At 42.2% G+C, this 23,672-nt stretch overlaps 1 protein-coding gene across 1 annotated transcript; it reads left to right on the top strand.

Moving 5' to 3' along the window:
* The first annotated feature begins 2,877 nt into the window (after positions 1-2,877).
* On the top strand, positions 2,878-4,273 carry LOC104678312 (keratin, type I cytoskeletal 18). Its single transcript, XM_030918040.1, has one exon. The coding sequence runs from the start codon at positions 2,924-2,926 to the stop codon at positions 4,214-4,216; it is 1,293 nt and encodes a 430-aa protein (XP_030773900.1). The 5' UTR covers positions 2,878-2,923; the 3' UTR covers positions 4,217-4,273.
* Positions 4,274-23,672: the final 19,399 nt, after the last annotated feature.

The raw sequence follows: 23,672 nt of genomic DNA, 5'->3' as shown, positions 1-23,672 counted from the left end.
TGTATCCTGAGACTTTGCTGAAGTTGCTTATCAGCTTAAGGAGATTTTGGGCTGAGACAATGGGGTTTTCTAAATAGACAATCATGTCATCTGCAAACGGGGACAAGTTGACTTCTTCTTTTCCTAACTGAATACCTTTATTTCTTTCTCTTGCCTGATTGCCCTAGCCAGAACTTCCTGCTTGTAGGTAGTAGATATAAGATTCTAACCTAGACCTTTCAGACTCTAAATTGTTGAGGGGAATAGAACAGAATATGGTTTTGTTTGTTTTACTGTTTTTTGTTTGTTTTGTTTTTTGAGACAGGGTCCTTTCTATCACCCAGGCTGAAATGTAGTGACACAATCATAGCTCACTGCAGCTTTGACAGCTTTGAACTCTAGTTTGAACTCCTAAACTCAAGGAATCCTCTTGCCTCAGCCTCCCAAGTGGCTAGGACTATTGCATACACCACCATTCCTGGTGAATTAAAAAAAATTTTCTTTTTTTTTTTTTTTGGTACAGTTTGAGTGTCACTATGTTGCCCAGGCTGGTCTCAAACTCATAACCTCAAGCAATCCTTCCACCAATGCCTCCTGCAGTGCTGAGATTACAGCTGTGAGCCACTGCACCTAGCCTAAAAAGACTGTTTATAGAAACTAAAAATGCATTGTATTAGGGGAAAGAAAAAAGTTCAGTATGACTATAATTGAATGAATAAGTGAATGGTAAGAATTGAAGTTGGAAAGATAAGCCAGAACTTGACTATAAGCGTTCTTGTATAACATACTAAAAGCATTAGTTTTATTCTGATCATGAGAGTGAATCAAGAGTTTTTAAGCATGATAATGACGATCATCATATGTGTGTTTAGACAAAACTCTGGGAAAGATAAAGAGTATGAATTGGAATGAGTTGTATGTATAAGTCTGCAGCAGGCTGGGTGTCAGGAAGACCAATTAGTGTAACCGTGAAACCGAGCAATCTGGTTCAACTTTTATATAACAAAGGATTGAGTCATTTTTCAGTTGCCATAGACCCTCGGTTGCAAGTTAGGTAATTTGAGCATGCCCAGATGAAAGAAGTACACAACCGTGAGTGGAACCCAATGGCTTAGTCAAGGAACAGGGACCAAATTAAGAAGCAGACAACACATGGCATAATGCATGATCCAATCAGATTGAACCCTGGCATCACCCTGTGGCATAATCCAGTCAGATCATGCCTCCCAGCATTACCTCATTCATACCTCATTACTCTGTCTATGAAACCTGCCCTAGTCCCCAGCTCAGGGAGACAGATTTGAGCATTTCCTTCTGTTTCCTTACCAGTTGACTTGCGAAAAAAGCTGTTTTTCTCAAAAGCTAGTGACATGGTATTGGCTTCTATGTTCTTTGGGCAGAGAGCCCTTGCTCAGTAACATTAGGAGGCTCCAACACTAATCCTGGTGGGAGACATAAGAAATGAGTCAATGCCGAAGTTTCATCTCCACAGGAGTGATGTGTTGGAACGCCGTGAATGGACAGGATATCTAGGGAACAGTACACAGGGAGGAGAGAAGAGAGCCAATGGATTAACTCCAAGGACAAATACAATTTTAAAAGACTTGGAAAATAACACAAAGAATCTGTACTTGGACACACGGGGGGATACCATTATAATCTATGGTTATAGAAGGCAAGATTATAAAAAGTTTCAAGAGCTAAATTCCATTTACAAAAGCATCTGAGAGAACTTGAAGAGCATTTGATTTCTTCAAGAATATCTTTAGACCAATAGCTAGCTGTTCTTAGCCTTGGATCACTTGACTCTGTTGTCACTTCCTCCCACCAAAGACCTGGTCCCTCTGGATGTTGTTTTCCAGAATCACAGTCTCAGAGCTGGAAGGGACCCTGGAGACATCAGAGTATAAGCCTAAGAGTCTCTGCTAAGTTCTTTCTCCCTCTAACACAGCTATGCCTTGGCTGAGCTCTGTTATCACTGACTTCTGTCTTCAGTCTCCTTTACCCCTAGGGATGCTGACTAACCATTCTATTAATGAGTAGGCACAGGCTGTGACCTCATTAAAGCTAATGAGGCACTTTGTTGTTCAGGAAGCACAGTCTACTGAGGTTCCCAGTGGCCTATCTTGGGCGTGGAGGGAAAGCTTACGTGAATAGAAGGAATTGGATCTGGGGGAGAGGGCTAATGATTGAGGCTGCAGAGCCATAGCTTCAAATAAACTCATCTTGGCAAGCAGCTACCTTTGAAGGTCAAGTCCCTGCAGGCCTGCAGGTAGACAGGAGTAGATGTGGATTCAGAGCAGCGGCGATTTCCCTCTGAGCTGTCAGCTCTGCTTAATGCCTGCTCTCCTGACCCATTTTGATGGAGAGTTTTAACATTTGAAATCAAGAGGTGGTTTTGTGTTGCTCTGAGTTTGTGAGTTATGAACAATTGTATAAGCCTTTCGATTGGTCTCTGTCTCACAGGCTGTGTCTTCTTACAATTCTTTCTATATATAGAAGGGTGTTGTATGCTGAGGAGTGTGTGTGTGTGTGTGTGTGTGTGTGTGTGTGTGTGTGTGTATTTCAGACAGGGTCTTACTCTGTGTCCCAGGCTGGAGTACATCATCTTGCACTCCAGATGCATCAGTGGCATCATCTTGCCTCACTGCAGCCTGGACCACTGGGGCTCAAGTGATCCTCCCACCTCAGCCTCCTGAGTAACTAGGACTATAGGCACATGACATCACATCTGGTTAATTTTTGTCCTGTTTTGTAGAGACAGGGTTTCATCATGTTGCCCAAGCTAGACTCTAATTCTTGAGTTCAAGGGATCCTTCTGCCTCCTGCTCAATCCCAAAGTGCTAGGACTATAGGCATGAGCCACTGCACCCAATCCCTTCAATAATTTTTTTCCTGGTCGGCAAAGCCTGAGTCCTGTCGTCTCGCCTTCCTCCCATACAGCATGAGCTTCACCACTCGCTCCACCTTCTCTACCAACTACCGGTCCCTGGGCTCTGTCCAGGCGCCCAGCTACGGCGCCCGGCCGGTCAGCAGCGCGGCCAGTGTCTATGCAGGCGCCGGGGGCTCTGGTTCCCGGATCTCCGTGTCCCGCTCCACCAGCTTCCGGGGCGGCATGGGGTCCGGGGGCCTGGCCTCAGGGATGGCTGGGGGTCTGGCAGGAATGGGAGGCATCCAGAACGAGAAGGAGACCATGCAAAGCCTGAACGACCGCCTGGCCTCTTACCTGGACAGAGTGAGGAGCCTGGAGACCGAGAACCGGAGGCTGGAGAGCAAAATCCGGGAGCACTTGGAGAAGAAGGGACCCCAGGTCAGAGACTGGAGCCATTACTTCAAGATCATCGAGGACCTGAGGGCTCAGATCTTCGCAAATACTGTGGACAATGCCCGCATCGTTCTGCAGATTGACAATGCCCGTCTTGCTGCTGATGACTTTAGAGTCAAGTATGAGACAGAGCTGGCCATGCGCCAGTCTGTGGAGAATGACATCCATGGGCTCCGCAAGGTCATTGATGACACCAATGTCACTCGACTGCAGCTGGAGACAGAGATCGAGGCTCTCAAGGAGGAGCTGCTCTTCATGAAGAAGAACCACGAAGAGGAAGTAAAAGGCCTACAAGCCCAGATTGCCAGCTCTGGGTTGACCGTGGAGGTAGATGCCCCCAAATCTCAGGACCTCGCCAAGATCATGGCAGACATCCGGGCCCAATATGACGAGCTGGCTCGGAAGAACCGAGAGGAGTTAGACAAGTACTGGTCTCAGCAGATTGAGGAGAGCACCACAGTGGTCACCACACAGTCCGCCGAGGTTGGAGCTGCTGAGACGACGCTCACAGAGCTGAGACGTACAGTCCAGTCCTTGGAGATCGACCTGGACTCCATGAGAAATCTGAAGGCCAGCTTGGAGAACAGCCTGAGGGAGGTGGAGGCCCGCTACGCCCTACAGATGGAGCAGCTCAATGGGATCCTGCTGCACCTGGAGTCAGAGCTGGCACAGACCCGGGCAGAGGGACAGCGACAGGCCCAGGAGTATGAGGTCCTGCTGAACATCAAGGTCAAGCTGGAAGCTGAGATTGCCACCTACCGCCGCCTGCTGGAAGATGGCGAGGAATTCAATCTTGGTGATGCCTTGGACAGCAGCAACTCCATGCAAACCATCCAAAAGACCACCACCCGCCGGATAGTGGATGGCAAAGTGGTGTCTGAGACCAACGACACCAAAGTTCTGAGGCATTAAGCCAGCAAAAGCAGGGTACCCTTTGGGGAGCAGGAGGCCAATAAAAAGTTCAGAGTTAAAAAAAAAAAAAAAAAAAAATTTTTCCTTTCTACCCTTCCACCCTCATCTCCCACGTTATCAATTTCATCATTATTATTACTCTTATCACCATGACCATCATGGGTATCATCATAATTAATATTTGTATAGTGTTCAAATATTCCTCAGTGTATTTAAACCTCACAATAATGCCATGAAATAGGTGTTGTGGCTAATCCTCATTTATTAGAATAACATTGAGGCAGATACGTCATGTAGCTTGACCTATGTCTTACAGCTACTCAGAGAAACAGGATTACATCCCAGGCATTTGGTTCCACAGTGTATGCTCTTACATATGATGTTGTACCTCATGAAGATTTAGGCTTCTGTACTTTTTGCACTCACTAGTGGCTTGTCATGGAATGCTGATCTCACAGGCAGCCTCAAATCATGGCTCCCATTCCTTCTTACATTTCTTAATTTGCTACTTCTGATCATTTGACAGTAGGACCTGGGATGCTAATGTTGACATGTCCATCTCCTCACTGAACTGAGACTTCTTGCACATCAAGTATTTAGTTGGGTTCAGTAACTTATAGTGGTATTACTGAATATTTTAATATATATTATACTTGTTTAAATATACTATATCCTCTTTGGGAAACTGGAAACTGCTCTTGCCCTTTCTGTTGCTGTCATGTCCCTGCTCATCCTCCACTTTATCCTATCTCAATAAACTTCTACCAAACTGGTTGCTTATGCCAGAAATATGGGTGTAGTCTTTGACACCAGTCTAACACTAAACTACCAGAAGCTCTCACATAGACTACTGCCGTAGTGTCCTACACTAATCTCTTTATACTCTTGCCACCTGCAATAAATTATCTACCCAGAAGACATATTTATCTTTAAAAATACCACTCTTTGCTCAAAATGCTTCGTAACAGTCCATTCCGTTAGACTAAAATCTAAAATCTATACGATGGTCCAAAAAATTCTCATTTATCTGACCTCTTTTACCCATATAACTAATTTTACCTGTTTCATTCTTATTTACAAAATTTCAAATAGATTTTTTGTCTGTTTTGGAATCAGGGTAATATAAGCCTCACAGAGTGAATTTGGTAGTGTTCTCTCTGATTTTTTGAAACAGTTTATGAAAAATTGGTGTTAATTCATCTTTTTTTTTATTTTTATTTTTTTTTTTTATTATACTTTAAGTCCTAGGGTACATGTGCATAACGTGCAGGTTTGTTACATATGTATACTTATGCCATGTTAGTGTGCTGCACCCATCGACTCGTCAGCACCCATCAATTCATCATTTATATCATGTATAACTCCCCAATGCAATCCCTCCCTCCTCCCTCCTCCCCCATCCCCATGATAGGCCCCAGTGCGTGATGTTCCCCTTCCCGAGTCCAAGTGATCTCATTGTTCAGTTCCCACCTATGAGTGAGAACATGCGGTGTTTGGTTTTCTGTTCTTGTGATAGTTTGCTAAGAATGATGGTTTCCAGCTGCATCCATGTCCCTACAAAGGACGCAAACTCATCCTTTTTTATGGCTGCATAGTATTCCATGGTGTATATGTGCCACATTTTCTTAATCCAGTCTGTCACAGATGGACATTTGGGTGGATTCCAAGTCTTTGCTATTGTGAATAGTGCCGCAATAAACATACGTGTGCATGTGTCTTTGTAGTAGAATAATTTATAATCCTTTGGGTATATACCCAGTAGTGGGATGGCTGGGTCATATGGTACATCTAGTTCTAGATCCTTGAGGAATTGCCATACTGTTTTCCATAATGGTTGAACTAGTTTACAATCCCACCAACAGTGTAAAAGTGTTCCTATTTCTCCACATCCTCTCCAACACCTGTTGTTTCCTGACTTCTTAATGATTGCCATTCTAACTGGTGTGAGATGGTATCTCATTGTGGTTTTGATTTGCATTTCTCTGATGGCGAGTGACGATGAGCATTTTTTCATGTGTCTGTTGGCTGTATGAATATCTTCTTTTGAGAAATGTCTGTTCATATCCTTCCCCCACTTTTTGATGGGGTTGTTTGTTTTTTTCTCGTATATTTGTTTGAGTTCTTTGTAGATTCTGGATATTAGCCCTTTGTCAGATGAGTAGGTTGCAAAAATTTTCTCCCATTCTGTAGGTTTCCTGTTCACTCTGATGGTAGTTTCTTTTGCTGTGCAAAAGCTCTTTAGTTTAATTAGATCCCATTTGTCAATTTTTGCTTTTGCTGCCGTTGCTTTTGGTGTTTTAGACATGAAGTCCTTGCCCATGCCTATGTCCTGAATGGTACTACCTAGATTTTCTTCTAGGGTTTTTATGGTATTAGGTCTAACATTTCAGTCTCTAATCCATCTTGAATTAATCTTCCTATAAGGGGTAAGGAAAGGATCCAGTTTCAGCTTTCTACTTACGGCTAGCCAGTTTTCCCAGCACCATTTATTAAATAGGGAATCCTTTCCCCATTTCTTGTTTCTCTCAGGTTTGTCAAAGATCAGATGGCTGTAGATGTGCGGTATTATTTCTGAGGACTCTGTTCTGTTCCATTGGTCTATATCTCTGTTTTGGTACCAGTACCATGCTGTTTTGGTGACTGTAGCCTTGTAGTATAGTTTGAAGTCAGGTAGCGTGACGCCTCCAGCTTTGTCCTTTTGACTTAGGATTGTCTTGGCAATGCGGGCTCTTGTTTGGTTCCATATGAACTTTAAAGCAGTTTTTTCCAATTCTGTGAAGAAACTCATTGGTAGCTTGATGGGGATGGCATTGAATCTATAAATAACCTTGGGCAGTATGGCCATTTTCACGATATTGATTCTTCCTATCCATGAGCATGGTATGTTCTTCCATTTGTTTGTGTCCTCTTTGATTTCACTGAGCAGTGGTTTGTAGTTCTCCTTGAAGAGGTCCTTTAATCCCTTGTAAGCTGGATTCCCAGGTATTTTATTCTCTTTGAAGCAATTGTGAATGGAAGTTCATTCCTGATTTGGCTCTCTGCTTGTCTGTTACTGGTGTATAAGAATGCTTGTGATTTTTGCACATTAATTTTGTATCCTGAGACTTTGCTGAAGTTGCTTATCAGCTTAAGGAGATTTTGGGCTGAGACGATGGGGTTTTCTAAATATACAATCATGTCATCTGCAAACAGGGACAATTTGACTTCTTCTTTTCCTAACTGGATACCCTTGATTTCTTTCTCTTGCCTGATTGCCCTAGCCAGAACTTCCAACACTATGTTGAATAGGAGTGGTGAGAGAGGGCATCCCTGTCTTGTGCCAGTTTTCAAAGGGAATTTTTCCAGTTTTTGCCCATTCAGTATGATATTAGCTGTGGGTTTGTCATAAATAGCTCTTATTATTTTGAGGTACGTTCCATCAATACCGAATTTATTGAGCGTTTTTAGCATGAAGGGCTGTTGAATTTTGTCAAAAGCCTTTTCTGCATCTATTGAGACAATCATGTGGTTCTTGTCTTTGGTTCTGTTTATATGCTGGATTACGTTTATTGATTTGCGAATGTTGAACCAGCCTTGCATCCCAGGGATGAAGCCCACTTGATCATGGTGGATAAGCTTTTTGATGTGCTGCTGAATCCGGTTTGCCAGTATTTTATTGAGAATTTTTGCATCAATGTTCATCAGGGATATTGGTCTAAAATTCTCTTTTTTTGTTGTGTCTCTGCCAGGCTTTGGTATCAGGATGATGTTGGCCTCATAAAATGAGTTAGGGAGGATTCCCTCTTTTTCTATTGATTGGAATAGTTTCAGAAGGAATGGTACCAGCTCCTCCTTGTACCTCTGGTAGAATTCAGCTGTGAATCCATCTGGTCCTGGACTTTTTTTGGTGGGTAGGCTATTAATTGTTGCCTCAATTTCAGAGCCTGCTATTGGTCTATTCAGGGATTCAACTTCTTCCTGGTTTAACCTTGGGAGAGTGTAAGTGTCCAGGAAATTATCCATTTCTTCTAGATTTTCTAGTTGATTTGCGTAGAGGCATTTATAGTATTCTCTGATGGTAGTTTGTATTTCTGTGGGGTCAGTGGTGATATCCCCTTTATCATTTTTTATTGCATCTATTTGATTCCTCTCTCTTTTCTTCTTTATTAGCCTTGCTAGCGATCTGTCAATTTTGTTGATCTTTTCAAAAAACCAACTCCTGGATTCATTGATTTTTTGGAGGGTTTTTTGTGTCTCTATCTCCTTCAGTTCTGCTCTGATCTTAGTTATTTCTTGCCTTCTGCTAGCTTTTGAATGTGTTTGCTCTTGCCTCTCTAGTTCTTTTAATTGTGATGTTAGAGTGTCAATTTTAGATCTTTCCTGCTTTCTCTTGTGGGCATTTAGTGCTATAAATTTCCCTCTACACACTGCTTTAAATGTGTTCCAGAGATTCTGGTATGTTGTATCTTTGTTCTCATTGGTTTCAAAGAACATCTTTATTTCGGCTTTCATTTCGTTATGTACCCAGTAGTCATTCAGGAGCAGGTTGTTCAGTTTCCATGTAGTTGAGCGGTTTTGATTGAGTTTCTTAGTCCTGAGTTCTAGTTTGATTGCACTGTGGTCTGAGAGACAGTTTGTTATAATTTCTGTTCTTGTACATTTGCTGAGGAGTGCTTTACTTCCAATTATGTGGTCAATTTTGGAATAAGTGCGATGTGGTGCTGAGAAGAATGTATATTCTGTTGATTTGGGGTGGAGAGTTCTATAGATGTCTATTAGGTCTGCTTGGTGCAGAGATGAGTTCAATTCCTGGATATCCTTGTTAACTTTCTGTCTCGTTGATCTGTCTAATGTTGACAGCGGAGTGTTGAAGTCTCCCATTATTATTGTATGGGAGTCTAAGTCTCTTTGTAAGTCTCTAAGGACTTGCTTTATGAATCTGGGTGCTCCTGTATTGGGTGCATATATATTTAGGAGAGTTAGCTCTTCCTGTTGAATTGATCCCTTTACCATTATGTAATGGCCTTCTTTGTCTCTTTTGATCTTTGATGGTTTAAAGTCTGTTTTATCAGAGACAAGGATTGCAACCCCTGCTTTTTTTTGTTCTCCATTTGCTTGGTAGATCTTCCTCCATCCCTTTATTTTGAGCCTATGTATGTCTCTGCATGTGAGATGGGTCTCCTGAATACAGCAGACTGATGGGTCTTGACTCTTTATCCAGTTTGCCAGTCTGTGTCTTTTAATTGGAGCATTTAGTCCATTAACATTTAAGGTTAATATTGTTATGTGTGAACTTGATCCTGCCATTATGATATTAACTGGTTATTTTGCTCGTTAGTTGATGCAGTTTCTTCCTAGCCTCGATGGTCTTTACATTTTGGCATGTTTTTGCGATGGCTGGTACCGGTTGTTCCTTTCCATGTTTAGGGCTTCCTTCAGGGTCTCTTGTAAGGCAGGCCTGGTGGTGACAAAATCTCTAAGCATTTGCTTATCTGTAAAGGATTTTATTTCTCCTTCACTGATGAAACTTAGTTTGGCTGGATATGAAATTCTGGGTTTAAAATTCTTTTCTTTAAGAACGTTGAATATTGGCGCCCACTCTCTTCTGGCTTGTAGAGTTTCTGCCGAGAGATCTGCTGTTAGTCTGATGGGCTTCCCTTTGTGGGTAACCCGACCTTTCTCTCTGGCTGCCCTTAAGATTTTTTCCTTCATTTCAACTTTGGTGAATCTGGCAATTATGTGTCTTGGAGTTGCTCTTCTGGAGGAGTATCTTTGTGGCGTTCTCTGTATTTCCTGAATTTGAATGTTGTCCTGCCCTACTAGGTTGGGGAAGTTCTCCTGGATGATATCCTGAAGAGTGTTTTCCAACTTGGTTCCATTTTCCCCCTCACTTTCAGGCACCCCAATCAGACGTAGATTTGGTCTTTTTACGTAATCCCATACTTCTTGCAGGCTTTGCTCATTTCTTTTTCTTCTTTTTTCTTTTGGTTTCTCTTCTCGCTTCATTTCATTCATTTGATCTTCAATCGCTGATACTCTTTCTTCCAGTTGATCGAGTCGGTTACTGAAGCTTGTGCATTTGTCACGTATTTCTCGTGTCATGGTTTTCATCTCTGTCATTTCGTTTATGATCTTCTCTGCATTAATTAGTCTAGCTGTCAATTCTTCCACTCTTTTTTCAAGATTTTTAGTTTCTTTGCGCTGGGTACGTAATTCCTCCTTTAGCTCTGATAAGTTTGATGGACTGAAGCCTTCTTCTCTCCTCTCATCCAAGTCATTCTCTGACCAGCTTTGATCCGTTGCTGGCGATGGGCTGCGCTCCTTTGCAGGGGGAGATGCGCTCTTATTTTTTGAATTTCCAGCTTTTCTGCCCTGCTTCTTCCCCATCTTTGTGGTTTTATCTGTCTCTGGTCTTTGATGGTGGTGACGTACTGATGGGGTTTTGGTATAGGTGTCCTTCCTGTTTGATAGTTTTCCTTCTGACAGTCAGAAGGACTGTCTGTTGGTCTGTTGGAGATTGCTTGAGGTCCACTCCAGACCCTGTTTGCCTGGGTATCAGCAGCAGAGGTTGCCGAAGATAGAATATTGCTGAACAGCGAGTGTACCTGTCTGATTCTTCCTTTGGAAGTTTCCTCTCAGGGGTGTACTCCACCCTGTGAGGTGTGGGGTGTCAGACTGCCCCTAGTGGGGGATTTCTCCCAGCTAGGCTACTCAGGGGTCAGGGACACACCTGAGCAGGCAGTCTGTCCGTTCTCAGATCTCAACCTCCGCGTTGGGAGATCCACAGCTCTCCCCAAAGCTGTCAGACAGAGTCGTTCGCGTCTGCACCAGCCCCCGCTGTTTCCCCTGTTGGTCTTCAGCTGTGCGCTGTCCCCAGAGGTGGAGTCTACAGAGACAGACAGGCTTCCTTGAGCTGCTGTGAGCTCCACCCAATTTGAGCTTCCCAGCGGCTTTGTTTACCTACTTAAGCCTCAGCAATGGCGGGCGCCCCTCCCCCAGCCTCGCTGCTGCCTTGCCGATAGATCGCTGCAGACTGCTGTGTTAGCAGTGAGGGAGGCTCCGTGGGCGTGGGACCCTCCCGGCCAGCCGTGGGATATATTCTCCTGGTGTGCCTCTTTGCTTAAAGTGCCGTATTGGGGTGGGAGTTACCCGATTTTCCAGGTGTTGTGTGTCTCAGTTCCCCTGGCTAGGAAAACGGATTCCCTTCCCCCTTGCACTTCCAGGTGAGGCGATGCCTCGCCCTGCTTCAGCTCTCGCTGGTCAGGCTGCAGCAGCTGACCAGCACTGATTGTCCAGCACTCCCTAGTGAGATGACCCCAGTACCTCAGTTGAAAATGCAGAAATCACCGGTCTTCTGTGTCGCTCGCGCTGGGAGTTGGAGACTGGAGCTGTTCCTATTCGGCCATCTTGCTCCGCCCCCCCCCCAATTCATCTTAAAAGTATGATAGAATTCACTAGTGAAGCCATCTAACCCTGGGCTTTTGTTTGTGGGAGGATTTTTTATTATTAATTCTACCACTTTAGTTGTTATAGGTCTATTGAGATTTTATCTCTTTTTAGTCAGTTTGGTTTTGTGTCTTTTAGGAATTTTTGCATTTTATCTAGGTTCCCTAGTTTGTTGACATGCGGTTGTTTACAGCATCCCTTATAATCCTTTTTGTTTTGGTAAAGTTGGTTGTAATGTCCCCCGCCCCTTTCATTTCTGATTTTAGTAATTTGAATCTTTTTTTCTTTTTGGCTTGATCAGTCTAGCTAACAGGTGGTCAATTTTGTGAGTGTTTTCCAAGAATCAACATTTCTCTATTATTTTCTATTCTATATTTAATTAATTTTTGCTGTGATTTTAAAAATCATTATATAAACATTTATTATTTTATTCCTTCTGCTCACTCTGTGTTCAGTTTGCTGTTCTATTTCTAATTTCTTTAGATGGAATGTTAGGATATTTATTTGAAATATTTCCTTTTAATTTTTAAAATGTTGTTGTAAATTGACCTTTCATAGTTGTGTATATTTCTAGGGTACAAAATGATGTTATAATTTATTACAATATAGAATAATTAAATCAAACTAATTAGCATACCCATCACCTCAAATACTTATCATTTTTTGTGATTAGAACATTTGAAATGTGCTCTCTTAGTAACTGTGAAATGTACAATACACCATTTTAACCGTATTCACCACACTGCAATAGATCTCAAAAATACCTCTTATTTCTCCTGAGACCTTGTATGCTTTGATCATCATCTCCTCATTCTCCCCTCCCCAGCCTCTGTATCCACCATTCTACTCACTGCTTCTGGGAATTTGACTGTTTTAGATTCCACATATAAGTGAGAACGTGTAGTATTTGCCTTTCTGTACATGGATTATTTCATTTAACATAATGTTCTCTAATTCCATCTATATTGTCACAAATGACAGAATTTCTTTCTTTTTAAAGGCTGAGTAGTATTTCATTTTGTATATACAATCATGCATTGTCTAACAATGGGAAACATTCTAAGAAACGCGTTGTTAGGCAATTTTGTTGTTGTGTGAACATCATAGAGGATACTTACATAAGCCTAGATGGTATAGCCTACTTCACACCCAGGCTATGGTATAACCTATTACTCCTAGGTTACAAACCTGTACCAGCATGCTATTGTACTGAATAGTGTAGGTAATTGTAACACAATGGTAAGTATTTATTTATCTAACCGTATCTAAATACAGAAAAGGTGCAGTAAAAATTCAACATTATAATCTCATAGGACCACTGCTATATATGTGCTCCACATTGACTGAAATATTGTTACACAGCACATGGGTGTATACAAAATTTTCTTTATCCATACATCTGTTGATAGACACTTCAGTTGATTTCATAACTTGGCTACTGTGAAAAGGGCTGCCATAAACATGGGAGTACGGTCATCTCTTAACAAACTGATTTCAAATCTATTGGCTAAATACCCAGAAGTAGATCATATGGTAAGTCTATTCTTAGATTTTTGAGAAACCTCCATAAAATTTTTCATAATGGCTGTACTAATTTACATTCCCAGTGATAGTATACAATAATTCCCTTTTCTCCCACATTTTCACCAACACTTATCTTTTTTTTTATAGTAATGATTTTTATGGGTGTGAGATGATATATCTTTATGGTTTTAATGTATATCTCTCTCACTATTAGCAATGTTGTACATTTTTCATATGTATACTGGCCATTTGTATGTCTGCTTATGAGAACTGTCTATTCAGGCACTTCACCCATTTTAAAATTTGAGTTCCTTCTTATTTTCGATATTAGCCCCAATCAGATGTGTAACTTGCAAACATTTTCTCCTAATCATATGATGTCTTTTCACACTGTTAATTGTTTTCTTTGCTGTGTAGGAGCTTTTTAGTTTAATGTTATCCCACTTATCTAGTTTTACTTTGGTTGCCTGTGTTATTTTTTAGGTCAAATCTAAAATACCATTGTCCAGACCAATGTTGTGTAGCTTTCCCCCTGTGTTTTCTTCTCCAATTTCTGGTGTTACATTTAAGTCTTTAATTCATTTTGAGTTGACTTTTGTAGATAGTGTGAGATAAATATCCAATTTCACTCTTCTGCATGCAGATTATTTATCCCAACATTATTTACTGAGGAGATTGTCCTTTTCCCATTGTGTATTCTTGCCACCTTTGTCAAGAATCAACTGATTCTACCTGCATGAGTTTATTTCTGGGCTCTCAATCTGTTCTATTAATCAATGTGTCTATATGCCAGTGCCATGCTGTTTTAAATACTTAGCTTTGTAGTATAGTTTGAAATCAGTGGAATGCCTCTAGCTTTTTATTTTGCTCATGATTGCTTTGACTATTTGAGATTTTATGTGATTCTATATAAATTTTAGGAATTTTTTTTTTTTATTTCTCTGAAAAGTGACATTGGAATTTTGACTGGGTTTGCTGCTTTTACTCATGGTGGAAGCAAAGGGGAGCCTGCATGTGCAGAAATAAGATGACATGAGAGGAAACAAGAGAGAGAAGTGGGAGGTGTCAGGCTCTTCTTAACAATCAGCTAATACAGTGAGAACTCACTCACCTCTGAGGCAGAACATTAATTAATCATGAGGAATCCACCACTATGAGCCAAACATCTTTTATTAGGCCTCACCTATAACATTGGGATTAAATTTCACCATAAGGTTTGGGGGACAAACTACCAAACCATAGTAACCTCCTTGGTAAAATTTGTTCCTAAGTAGTTTATATTTTCATGTAGCTATTGGTTCTTGATTTGTTTTTTGGATACTTCATTGTTAGTGTATAGAAATGCTATTAATTTTTTTTCATGCTAATTTTGTATCCTGTTACTTTACTGTATTTATTAGTTCTAACGGTTTTTTTGGTGAGTAATTTAGGGTTTTCTATATATAAGATCATGTCATTAGCAAACAGTATCAATTTCACTTGCTCTTTTCTTATTTGGATGCCCTTTCTTTAATTGACTGACTGCTCTAGCAAGGGCTTCTAATGCTATGTTGAATAGTAAGGGTAAGAGAGGGCATCCTTATCTTGTTCCACATTTTAGAGGAAAGGCTTACAATTTTTCACCATTTAGCACAATGTTATTTGTGGGTTTGTTGTACATGTATTGTCACAGGATCCTTGGGATATTGCTTTGTCAGCCAGAAACCTCTGTGACTGGCAGTGCCTTCTGCGTGAGTATTGCTCATGTCTGCTGGACTCATTCTGCCCGCTCACCTGGCTGGCTGTGCTCAGCTCATACTACCAGCCTGGATCCTACACCTATCCAGGGCAAGCCAGGTGTGGAGTGGCGAGGGGTGTGTGGGCGAGTGAGCATGGGATCCAGCCACTGTGCACAGCCAGGCACGCTGGTTGTTGTGGCAGGGCAGGCAGCTCCAGGCACTAGCACAGGTGCTGGCTCCGTGTGAGGCTGTGGCTGGACCAGATGTACTGCATACAGCTTCTTCTGCAGGCACTTGCATCTGGACAAGGGGAACACAGTGGAGCCCAGAAGCTTGGAGATGCCAGGAACTGCAGAGTCCCAAAGAGAGTCACAGCCCTGGCTCTGGAGCCCCTAAATCCTGGCTCCCTGAAGGCCTGCAACTCTTTTCTCCTCATTGCCTGCAATGTCGTGAGCTTGGGTGGGGCATGTTTCAGCAGCACTGTTTGTGTTACAGCTCTTATAGTCCTGCCATTTGGTGGGTTCCAAGTTCTTGTCCTGAGTCCAGGAAGAATGAAGTATGTGGACAATTGGAGGGTGAGCAAGGTGGAGAGGAGCTTTATTGAGCAACAGAATACCTCTCAGGAGACCCAGAGTGGGTAGCTCCTATCCACAGTCAGGTCATTCCAATGTGTGTGCAGCCCTCAGCAGAGGAGACCTGGAGTGGGTAGCTCCTAGCTACAGGCAGGTCATACCGATGTCTATGCAGCCCTTAGCAGAGAGGAGACCCAGAGTGAGCAGGTCCTATCCACAGGCAGGTCATCCCAGTGAGTCTGGGGATTTTATGGCCTCAGAGGGAGGAAGTGCATGCTGATTGATCTGTGGCCATGGGTAGGCCCAGAAAAAGTACCACAAGTTCTCGCTGTGGTCTGTGGCCTCCACCTGAAACTGACAGCCCAGCCCCCATGCTGCAGGCTGTCACTGGCTTGAAGGTGGGACTTCACCAGGGATATGCCCCTTTCCACCCAGAAGTCTGTCTGCCTCCTGCTGCCATCAATAATGTCCACAACACCCAGGAGGTTTGTGCTGAAGGGGCCTGCAGGCCTGCGCCAAGCTGCCCTCAGGCCTGCCTTGGTCCCCCTCCCATGCTCATTGGTGCCCAAAGTTCGGAGGAGGCTGAGGTGACAGGAGGCTGGCATGTCAGCACTGCCCCAATTGCGTGAACAACTGGCCAGGTTGCAACAGCACCCAGGCTCAGCCACAGCTTTGCTCTGCCTGTGAGCAGAGAGAGGCCAGGCAGCTGGAGCAGACACTTCCAAGCCTGCAGGGCAGGGGGCTTCCTGGGCCCCCAAGAGTGAACGAATGCCCAGGTCTGCAGCCGCAGTTAGGTGGCTGCAACTGTGACTGGGAGGGTAGGCAGCTCCAGGCACTAGCACAGGTGCTGTGCTGGTCAACTTGGAAATGGGTGGGGCTCCTGGCTGTTTCTGGCTCCTGCTGGCTCCTTGGAGTCCGCAGCCTTCTGCAATGCCTCCGCTGCTGCATCTGGCATCTTTGCAGCAGCTGCTTCAGACAGGCCACTGTTACCATCAGTATGGCCTTTATTGCATTTAGCTATGTTCCTTCTATACCTAATTTGATGAGAATTTTTATTATGAAAGGGTGTTGAGTATTGTCAAATGCTTTTTCTGCACCTGATCATATTTTGTTCTTCATTCTGTTAATGTAGTACATCACATTTATTGATCTATGTATGTTAAATTATTCTTACATCTCAAAGATAAATCTCACTTGATCATGGTGGATGATCCTGTTAAGGCACTGTTTAATTGAGTTTGCTAGTATTTTGCTGAGGAAGTTTGCATGTATGTTTATCAAGGATAGTGGCCTGGAATTTTCTCTTATTGTAGTGTCCTTTTATAGCTTTGCTGTTAAGAGTAATGCTGGCCTTATAAAAAGAGTTTGGGAAATCCTTCCTCCTATTTTATTCTTTTTAAAGAGTTGGGGAAGGATTGGTGTTAAGTTCTTTTTTAAAACATTTGGCAGAAATCAGCAGTAATGCCATCAGGTCCTAAAATTTTTTTGATGAAAGATTTTTTTTATTACTGATTCAATTTCCACTTAAACTCATCTTGGCAAGCAGCCACCTTTGCAGCTCAAGTCCCTGCTGGCCTACAGGTATATAGGAGTAGATGTGGTCCAGAGCAGCAGTGATTTATCTCTGAGATGTCATCTCTGCTTAAGGCTTGCTCTGCTGACTCATTTTGATGGAGGGCTTTAAAATTTGAAATCAAGAGGTTGCTGGTTTTACCATGCTGCAGTGTTGTTGGTTTTCAAGGCTACTATAGAACTGGAGAGGGAGGGAGGGGAATAGACCAGTTTAAAATGGTGCAAAGCTTACTGTTTTTTTCAGTTTATTTTATTGAATAAATGATCTTTGCATAGTTGTAAACCTGTAGTTCATTTGCATAGTTCTGAAAATGTTGTTTTGACAATTTTTGCACTATTTTTATTGCTTTTAGAGAGAAGATTTTTGAAAGTTTTTTTTTTTTTTTTTTTTTTTTTTTTTTTTTTTTTTTTTTTTTTTTTTTTTTTTGCTTATATCACTAAGAAATTACTTTTGCAGCAGTGTGTATATTGAGTTATACACAGGCAAGGTCAAAGATGGAGGCTAAACTACATGAGTAATATTGCAATTGTGAAGAGAAGTGAAGATATGAGAGGTGCATTACATCAGAAAACTAGGCTGTAGAACCTGAAGCTACATGGATTAAGTTCCAGCTCTGCTGTCTTCTAGATAAGTGCCTTGAGGCAAGTTATTTGTCCTCATTTAAATGAGTCAATTCATTTAAAGCAGTTGGAATACAGCACATAATTATGACTCAATATTATCTATTATTTTGCAAAGGAGATGTAATAAACAGATGATTGTTTATCATTGGAGATGAGGAAAAGAAATTAATTTGCAATCATACATAAATTTTAACTTAGGCAATAAATGGTTCAGGAGAGCAAACATATGACAGTGAAGTTTTTCAAGATGTCAGATTCTTACATTTCTGCATGCATTCCTTTTTTGTTTGCTTGTTTGAGATGGAGTCTCACTCTGTCTCCCAGGTTGGAGTACAGTGGTGCTATCTCGGCTCACTGCAAGCTCTGCCTCCTGGGTTCACGCCATTCTCCTGCCTTAGCCTCCGGAGTAGCTGGGACTACAGGCACCCGCCACCACGCCTGGCTAATTTTTTGTATTTTTTAGTAGAGATGGGGTTTCACTGTGTTAGCCAGGATGGTCTTGATCTCCTGACCTTGTGATTCACCTACCTCGGCTTCCCAAAGTGCTGGGATCACACGTGTGAGCCACTGCACCCAGACTGGATTCTTGTATTACATCCTAAATACAAAAGTAGACTCATACAGGTATTTGTGAGTCAGCAAACCATTACTGAGTCAGCAAACCATTCTACATTAGGTAGAAAAGTATAATAAGTGAAGGAAGCAATTGATACCATAGAAAATTGAGCTAAGCATGCTTTCTTTTTTTAATTGCTTTTTTTGAAATATTTGCATGCAATAAAATTTACTAATTTAAAATATGCAGTATCTAATGACCTTCCTACTCATAATATAAAACCTTAATGTTTCAGTTAAGCAGTAAAAATAAGTTCTGGAGATATATTGTGTATATCATGGTGACTATGGCTAATATTAATTGTGTTAGTCCATCCTTTGCAGTGTTGCTATAGAGAAATACCTGAGGCTGGGTGGTTTATAAAGAAAGAAAAGAGGTTTATTTTGGCTCCTAATTCTGTAGGCTGTACAGGAAGCATAGTGCCAGCATCTATTTCTGCCAAGGTCCTCAGCAAGCTTACAGTCATGGCAGAAGGGAAAGGGGTAGCTTATGTACCACATAGTGAGAGTAGGAGCAAGAGATGTGGCGGGAGGGAGGGGTCGCACTATTTTAAGGAACCAGATCTCACATGAATTCAGAGTGAGAACTTACTCATTACCACAAGGACACCATGCCATCTATGAGCGGTGACCTAAACCCCTCCACTGGGCCCCCCCCCAACACTGAAGATCACGTTTCAAATTGGGATAAAATTTATGGGGGACAAGTTTCCAAACCATATCATTAACGTATTGTATACTTAAATATTGCTGAAAGTAAATTTTAAATGTTCTCATCACAAGAAAATAATAAGCATGTAAAGCGATGGATATGTTAATTAGTCTGGTTTAATCGTTTCATAATGTATACATACGTCAAGACATCATGTTGTATACCATAAATATATACAATTTTTATTTTAATTTTAAAAGTAATTTAAAATCACCAGGGCTCGGTGGCTCACGCCTATAATCCCAGCACTTTGGGAGATGAGGCAGGTGGATCACGAGGTCAGGAGTTTGAGATCAGCCTGACCAACATGGTGAAACCCCATCTCTACTAAAAATACAAAAAATATTAGCCAGGTATGGTGGCGCATGCCTGTAAACCCAGCTACTCTGGAGGCTGACGCAGGAGAATCACTTGAACCCGGGAGGCGGAGGTCGCAGTAAGCCGAGACTGCGCCATTGCACTCCAGCCTGGGAGACAGAGCGAGATTCCATCTCAAATAATAATAATAATAATAATTTAAAATTGAAACTTTTTTTTTTTTTTTTTGAGACAGAGTCTTGCTCTGTCACCCAGGCTGGAGTGCAGTGGCTCGGTTCACTGCAACCTCCGCCTCCCAGATTCAGGCAATTCTCCCCACTCATCCTCCCGAGTAGCTGGGATTACAGGCACACACCACTGTGCCAGGCTAATTTTTGAATTTTTTTAGTAGAGATGGGGTTCACCATGTTGGCCAGGCTGGTTCTGAACTCCTGACCTTGTGATCCACACTCCTCAGCCTCCCGAGGTGCTGGGATTACAGGCGTGAGCCACCGTGCCTGACCAAAATCAAAACGTTTTTATCACCCCCAAAATTTCTCTCATCCCTTTTGCAATGAGTCTTCTAGTTGTGCCCCCGGACAATGGCAAACAATAACTTGAATTCTGTCACTATAATTTTACCTTTCTTTGAATTTCCATGTAAATGAAATCACACATTAGGTAATCTATAGTGTCCGGCTTCTTTCACTTAGCATAATGTTTTTAGGTTTCACCCATGTTGTTTCATGCCTCAGAAGTTTGTTATTTTGGTCAAAAGTGTGGACCTACACAAATTCATCAGCAGTTGCCAGTGTTTTGGCTGGATGATAAGCGACTTGGAAAGAATAGGATTTGAATGTTGCCGATAAAGAAGTCTGGGAAAGAGGTATGTAAGTGAACTTTTTGAATGGGCACAGACTATGAATTATTTGTGTTCCAACAAAAAGCATCCACTGTGAAGGAGACTTTGACCAATCAGATGGATAAAATAGTCCACTGTATGGAAGGCAGCCAGTCTCTTTCCTCAGCTACCCTCGCCTCAGTCATTGCTTAAAGTTGGCCATAGTGGTAGGATGAGGGCTTTGCATGGGATCAGCATGAATTTACCTCTATGAAGAGTAAACTTGATTATACTATGGTAAGTGACTAATCTACTAACAGGAGAAAAGTCTGATGCTTTAATTTTAGAAAAGCATAAGCATTAGGGGATTCAGTCCATAAAAAAATATGTGACATCAGGGTCAGACTATTCTCCTAGAACTACATAAAAGTACCACATTATAGAAGGAGGGTGAGAAGGTGGAGAAGTAAAGATAACTTAAACACTGGGGTCCTGAGAAATATTCTGAAGCCTGGTCTTTGTTTTCCTACAGATTGAGTCTTTTTAGGAGTGAGGAGATAAAAGGACTTTTGGTTATACGTGGGGATCACGGACCAATGAGATAGAGCCAGGAAGATTTGCAAGTCTTGAGTCTTCCCATATGTAGCATACATGGTAACAAAAAAAAAATTATGGTGTGTATAGACAGATATATTTGAGACAGCTTCACAGAGTTCTCCAAAAATAGTGTATTACGAGTAGACTGAGCCTCAGTGCTTGAGAGAGGCTTAAAAATAGCACTTCCTACAACTCTAAAGTAGCAGTTAGGTCTAGCTGAGTGTTCCCTATGACTTAATAAACTAAAACTATTTTTCTTTTTTACACAGGGTCTCATTCTGTCACCTAGACTGGAGTACAGGGGTACTATCATGACTCACCGCAGCCTCAACCTCCCAGCTCAAGTGATCCTCCTACCACAGCCTCCTGAGTAGCTGAGACCACAAGTGTGTGCAACTACACATGGCTAATTTTAAAAATTTTTGTATGAACAGGGTCTCCCTATATTGTTCAGTCTGTCCTCAAACTCCTGGGCTCAAGTGATCCTCCTACTTTGCCTCCCAAAGTACTGGGATTATAGGTGTGAGCCACCACGCCTGGCCAAGACTAAAACTTTAACATAGAATGTATGGAAGGTTTTAGCAATGATCTGCATAAAACAAAGTCTGACTGCTGTTTAGAAGTATACCTATGCAACATATGGAATCATTTATAAACATCATTCCACCTTTTTGATTCTTTAACACTGTGCAAGTCCTCAAGAACTTAGATATAACATCTGGGGAAAAGGTGGGAATCCAAAAATGACTGATATGAAATTACACCATCTTCACAGAAAGGGGGCATTTATGAAAAAAAAAAAAACAGTTTTTTTTTTTCAAGACAGCTAACTAGGGATGTCTGATGTGTGTTCTCTACAGAAAGAAGAGACAAAGTTACAGGTGACTGATCATGGCTGGAGTGGAATGCTGAGGAAGAATGCAAAACCAGTCAGAGAAGCCTCAGGGAGAAGCTCAGGTGCAGAAAAGGAAGGCAGCAAGACTCTGGCAGAGACTGACTCCTGAAGAACTTGCAATCCCACAGGAAGTGTAGGTGGGAGTGTTTCTTTGTTCTCCTTACCCTTGTGACAGGTTGCTGAGGACCAAATTGTCGAAGAGCCTCTCTGCTATTGTAAGCCCAGGCACTGCGGTCAACAGGAATTTGGAAACCCCCTGGGGGCCCAACACTTGGTAGCCAGTTTGTACAGGTTCACACACACTCCCCTTGAACCCAAGTTGAAATGGTAGGCACCATGTTGGTTGTACACCCATTGTGGGCTACTATCCTGCCTAGAGAATCTCAGTCTTTGTTTCGTCATACCACTAGATCCCCAACAAACATTTCCCAGATGCTGCTCTAACTGCAGCAAACACAGCGGACCAGTGGGATCCTTGGGAGTTGCAAGATCCCTGGATAGCCAGTTCACAGCATGGGCTGCTCCTGGGAGAATGCACAGTGCAGTCCACCAAAGCACCCTTTGGAACAAAGGAAACCAAATAAAAGCTCTCTCCTGCCTGAGAGCCCCCTACTTGTGTCCAGTGGGTGACTGTGCCCCTCCCAGAAGAGTGATGGGTGCAGTGGTTGTCTCTGCAGGGGAAAAGGGTTGTTCTGCCCAAGCAGACAGGCAACACCAGTGGCTGGAAATGGATGAGGAGAATCTTCTCCCACTCCTCCAGTCCTCTGTTGTGGACAGAACCAAGGTGTTTCCCACTGTGAATTGGTATGAGTGCACTTAGAGTGAGCCTTTCCAGCATGATTCCAGGTGGTTACACCCCCACTGAAAGTGTACCTGCCTCCTGGAATTGCATAAAGGTGAAGCTCATCTCCCCCTCCCTACACAGAGCTGCTGTGTTCCTGCGATAGAATGCAGACCAGCCACAGAGTTACCTGTTTTAAACTGGAAAAAGAGGTTCAGTATCAAGGCTATCTCAGTGGTACCTGCAGATGGGCATTTTCCACAGACCCTAGTTACATTGAGACCTGGAGAAAAAGGTCAGTGTCTATCTGAACTGAAAGTAGCAAGCCTGGTGACAGGGGTGTAATAGACATGTAGATTGTGTTCCTGGCTGCCCAGGATAAGGAGTTGGTGAGTCCCCTCCATGGCACCCCTCACGTTGAAGACATCAGCCCATCCCACCATAACCTCCTTCCACCACCTCTGTCAAAGCAGGTGCTTCCATTTGTCATCAGAGAATGAGCCCACTCTTACTCCTAACCGCCATCTACTGGACTAGAGACTGAACTGCACCACCAAATAAACCTGCTGACAGAAGGACGTAGTTCTAGGGTATGAGATAAGCTCCCTGAGACCTCCCCACAGAAGATAATGAGTCAGTTTATATGCCCAATATATCACTAAAACAATCAACATTTGAGAAAGCCCACTGCACAAAAGCTATCTATAGCTAAGGAGTTCATACATAACCTTGGCCCCCTGAAAGCACTAAGAAACAAAGCCAAAGTATCACAGTATGTTATAGTCATACCCTCAAGGGAGAAAAGAATAAAAAAGTTAAAAACACCATTCAAATGGAATACAATTCAAAAATCAGAGGTCACAACTTCTCTAGATGAGAAGGAATCAGTGTAAGAACTCTGGCAGGACAAAAAGACAGTTTTTTTTGACACCCCCAAAGGATTACACTAGCTCTCTAGCAATGCATCCTAAACAAAATGAAAATTTTGAAATGAGTAAAAAAAGGATTCAAAACACGGATTTTAGGAAGCTTAATGAGATCTATGAGAAAGTCGGAAAGCAACACAAAGAAATCAGAAGAATAATTTACTAAAGAGATAAATATTTAAAAGAAAACCAAACAGAACTTCTGGAAATGAAATGTTCATTGAAGGAATTATAAAACATAGTTGAACTATTTAACAACGTACTAGACAAAGTAGAAGAAGGAATTTCAGAGCTTCAGGACTAGTCCTTTGAATTGACCCAGTTATATATAAAAAAGAAAACAAAGGAGAATTTTTT

This window comes from Rhinopithecus roxellana, chromosome 15, assembly GCF_007565055.1.
Source record: "Rhinopithecus roxellana isolate Shanxi Qingling chromosome 15, ASM756505v1, whole genome shotgun sequence".
Classification (NCBI taxonomy): Eukaryota; Metazoa; Chordata; class Mammalia; order Primates; family Cercopithecidae; genus Rhinopithecus; species Rhinopithecus roxellana.
Note: the sequence above shows the minus strand (reverse complement) of the source record. Positions and strands in the feature narration are given on the sequence as shown.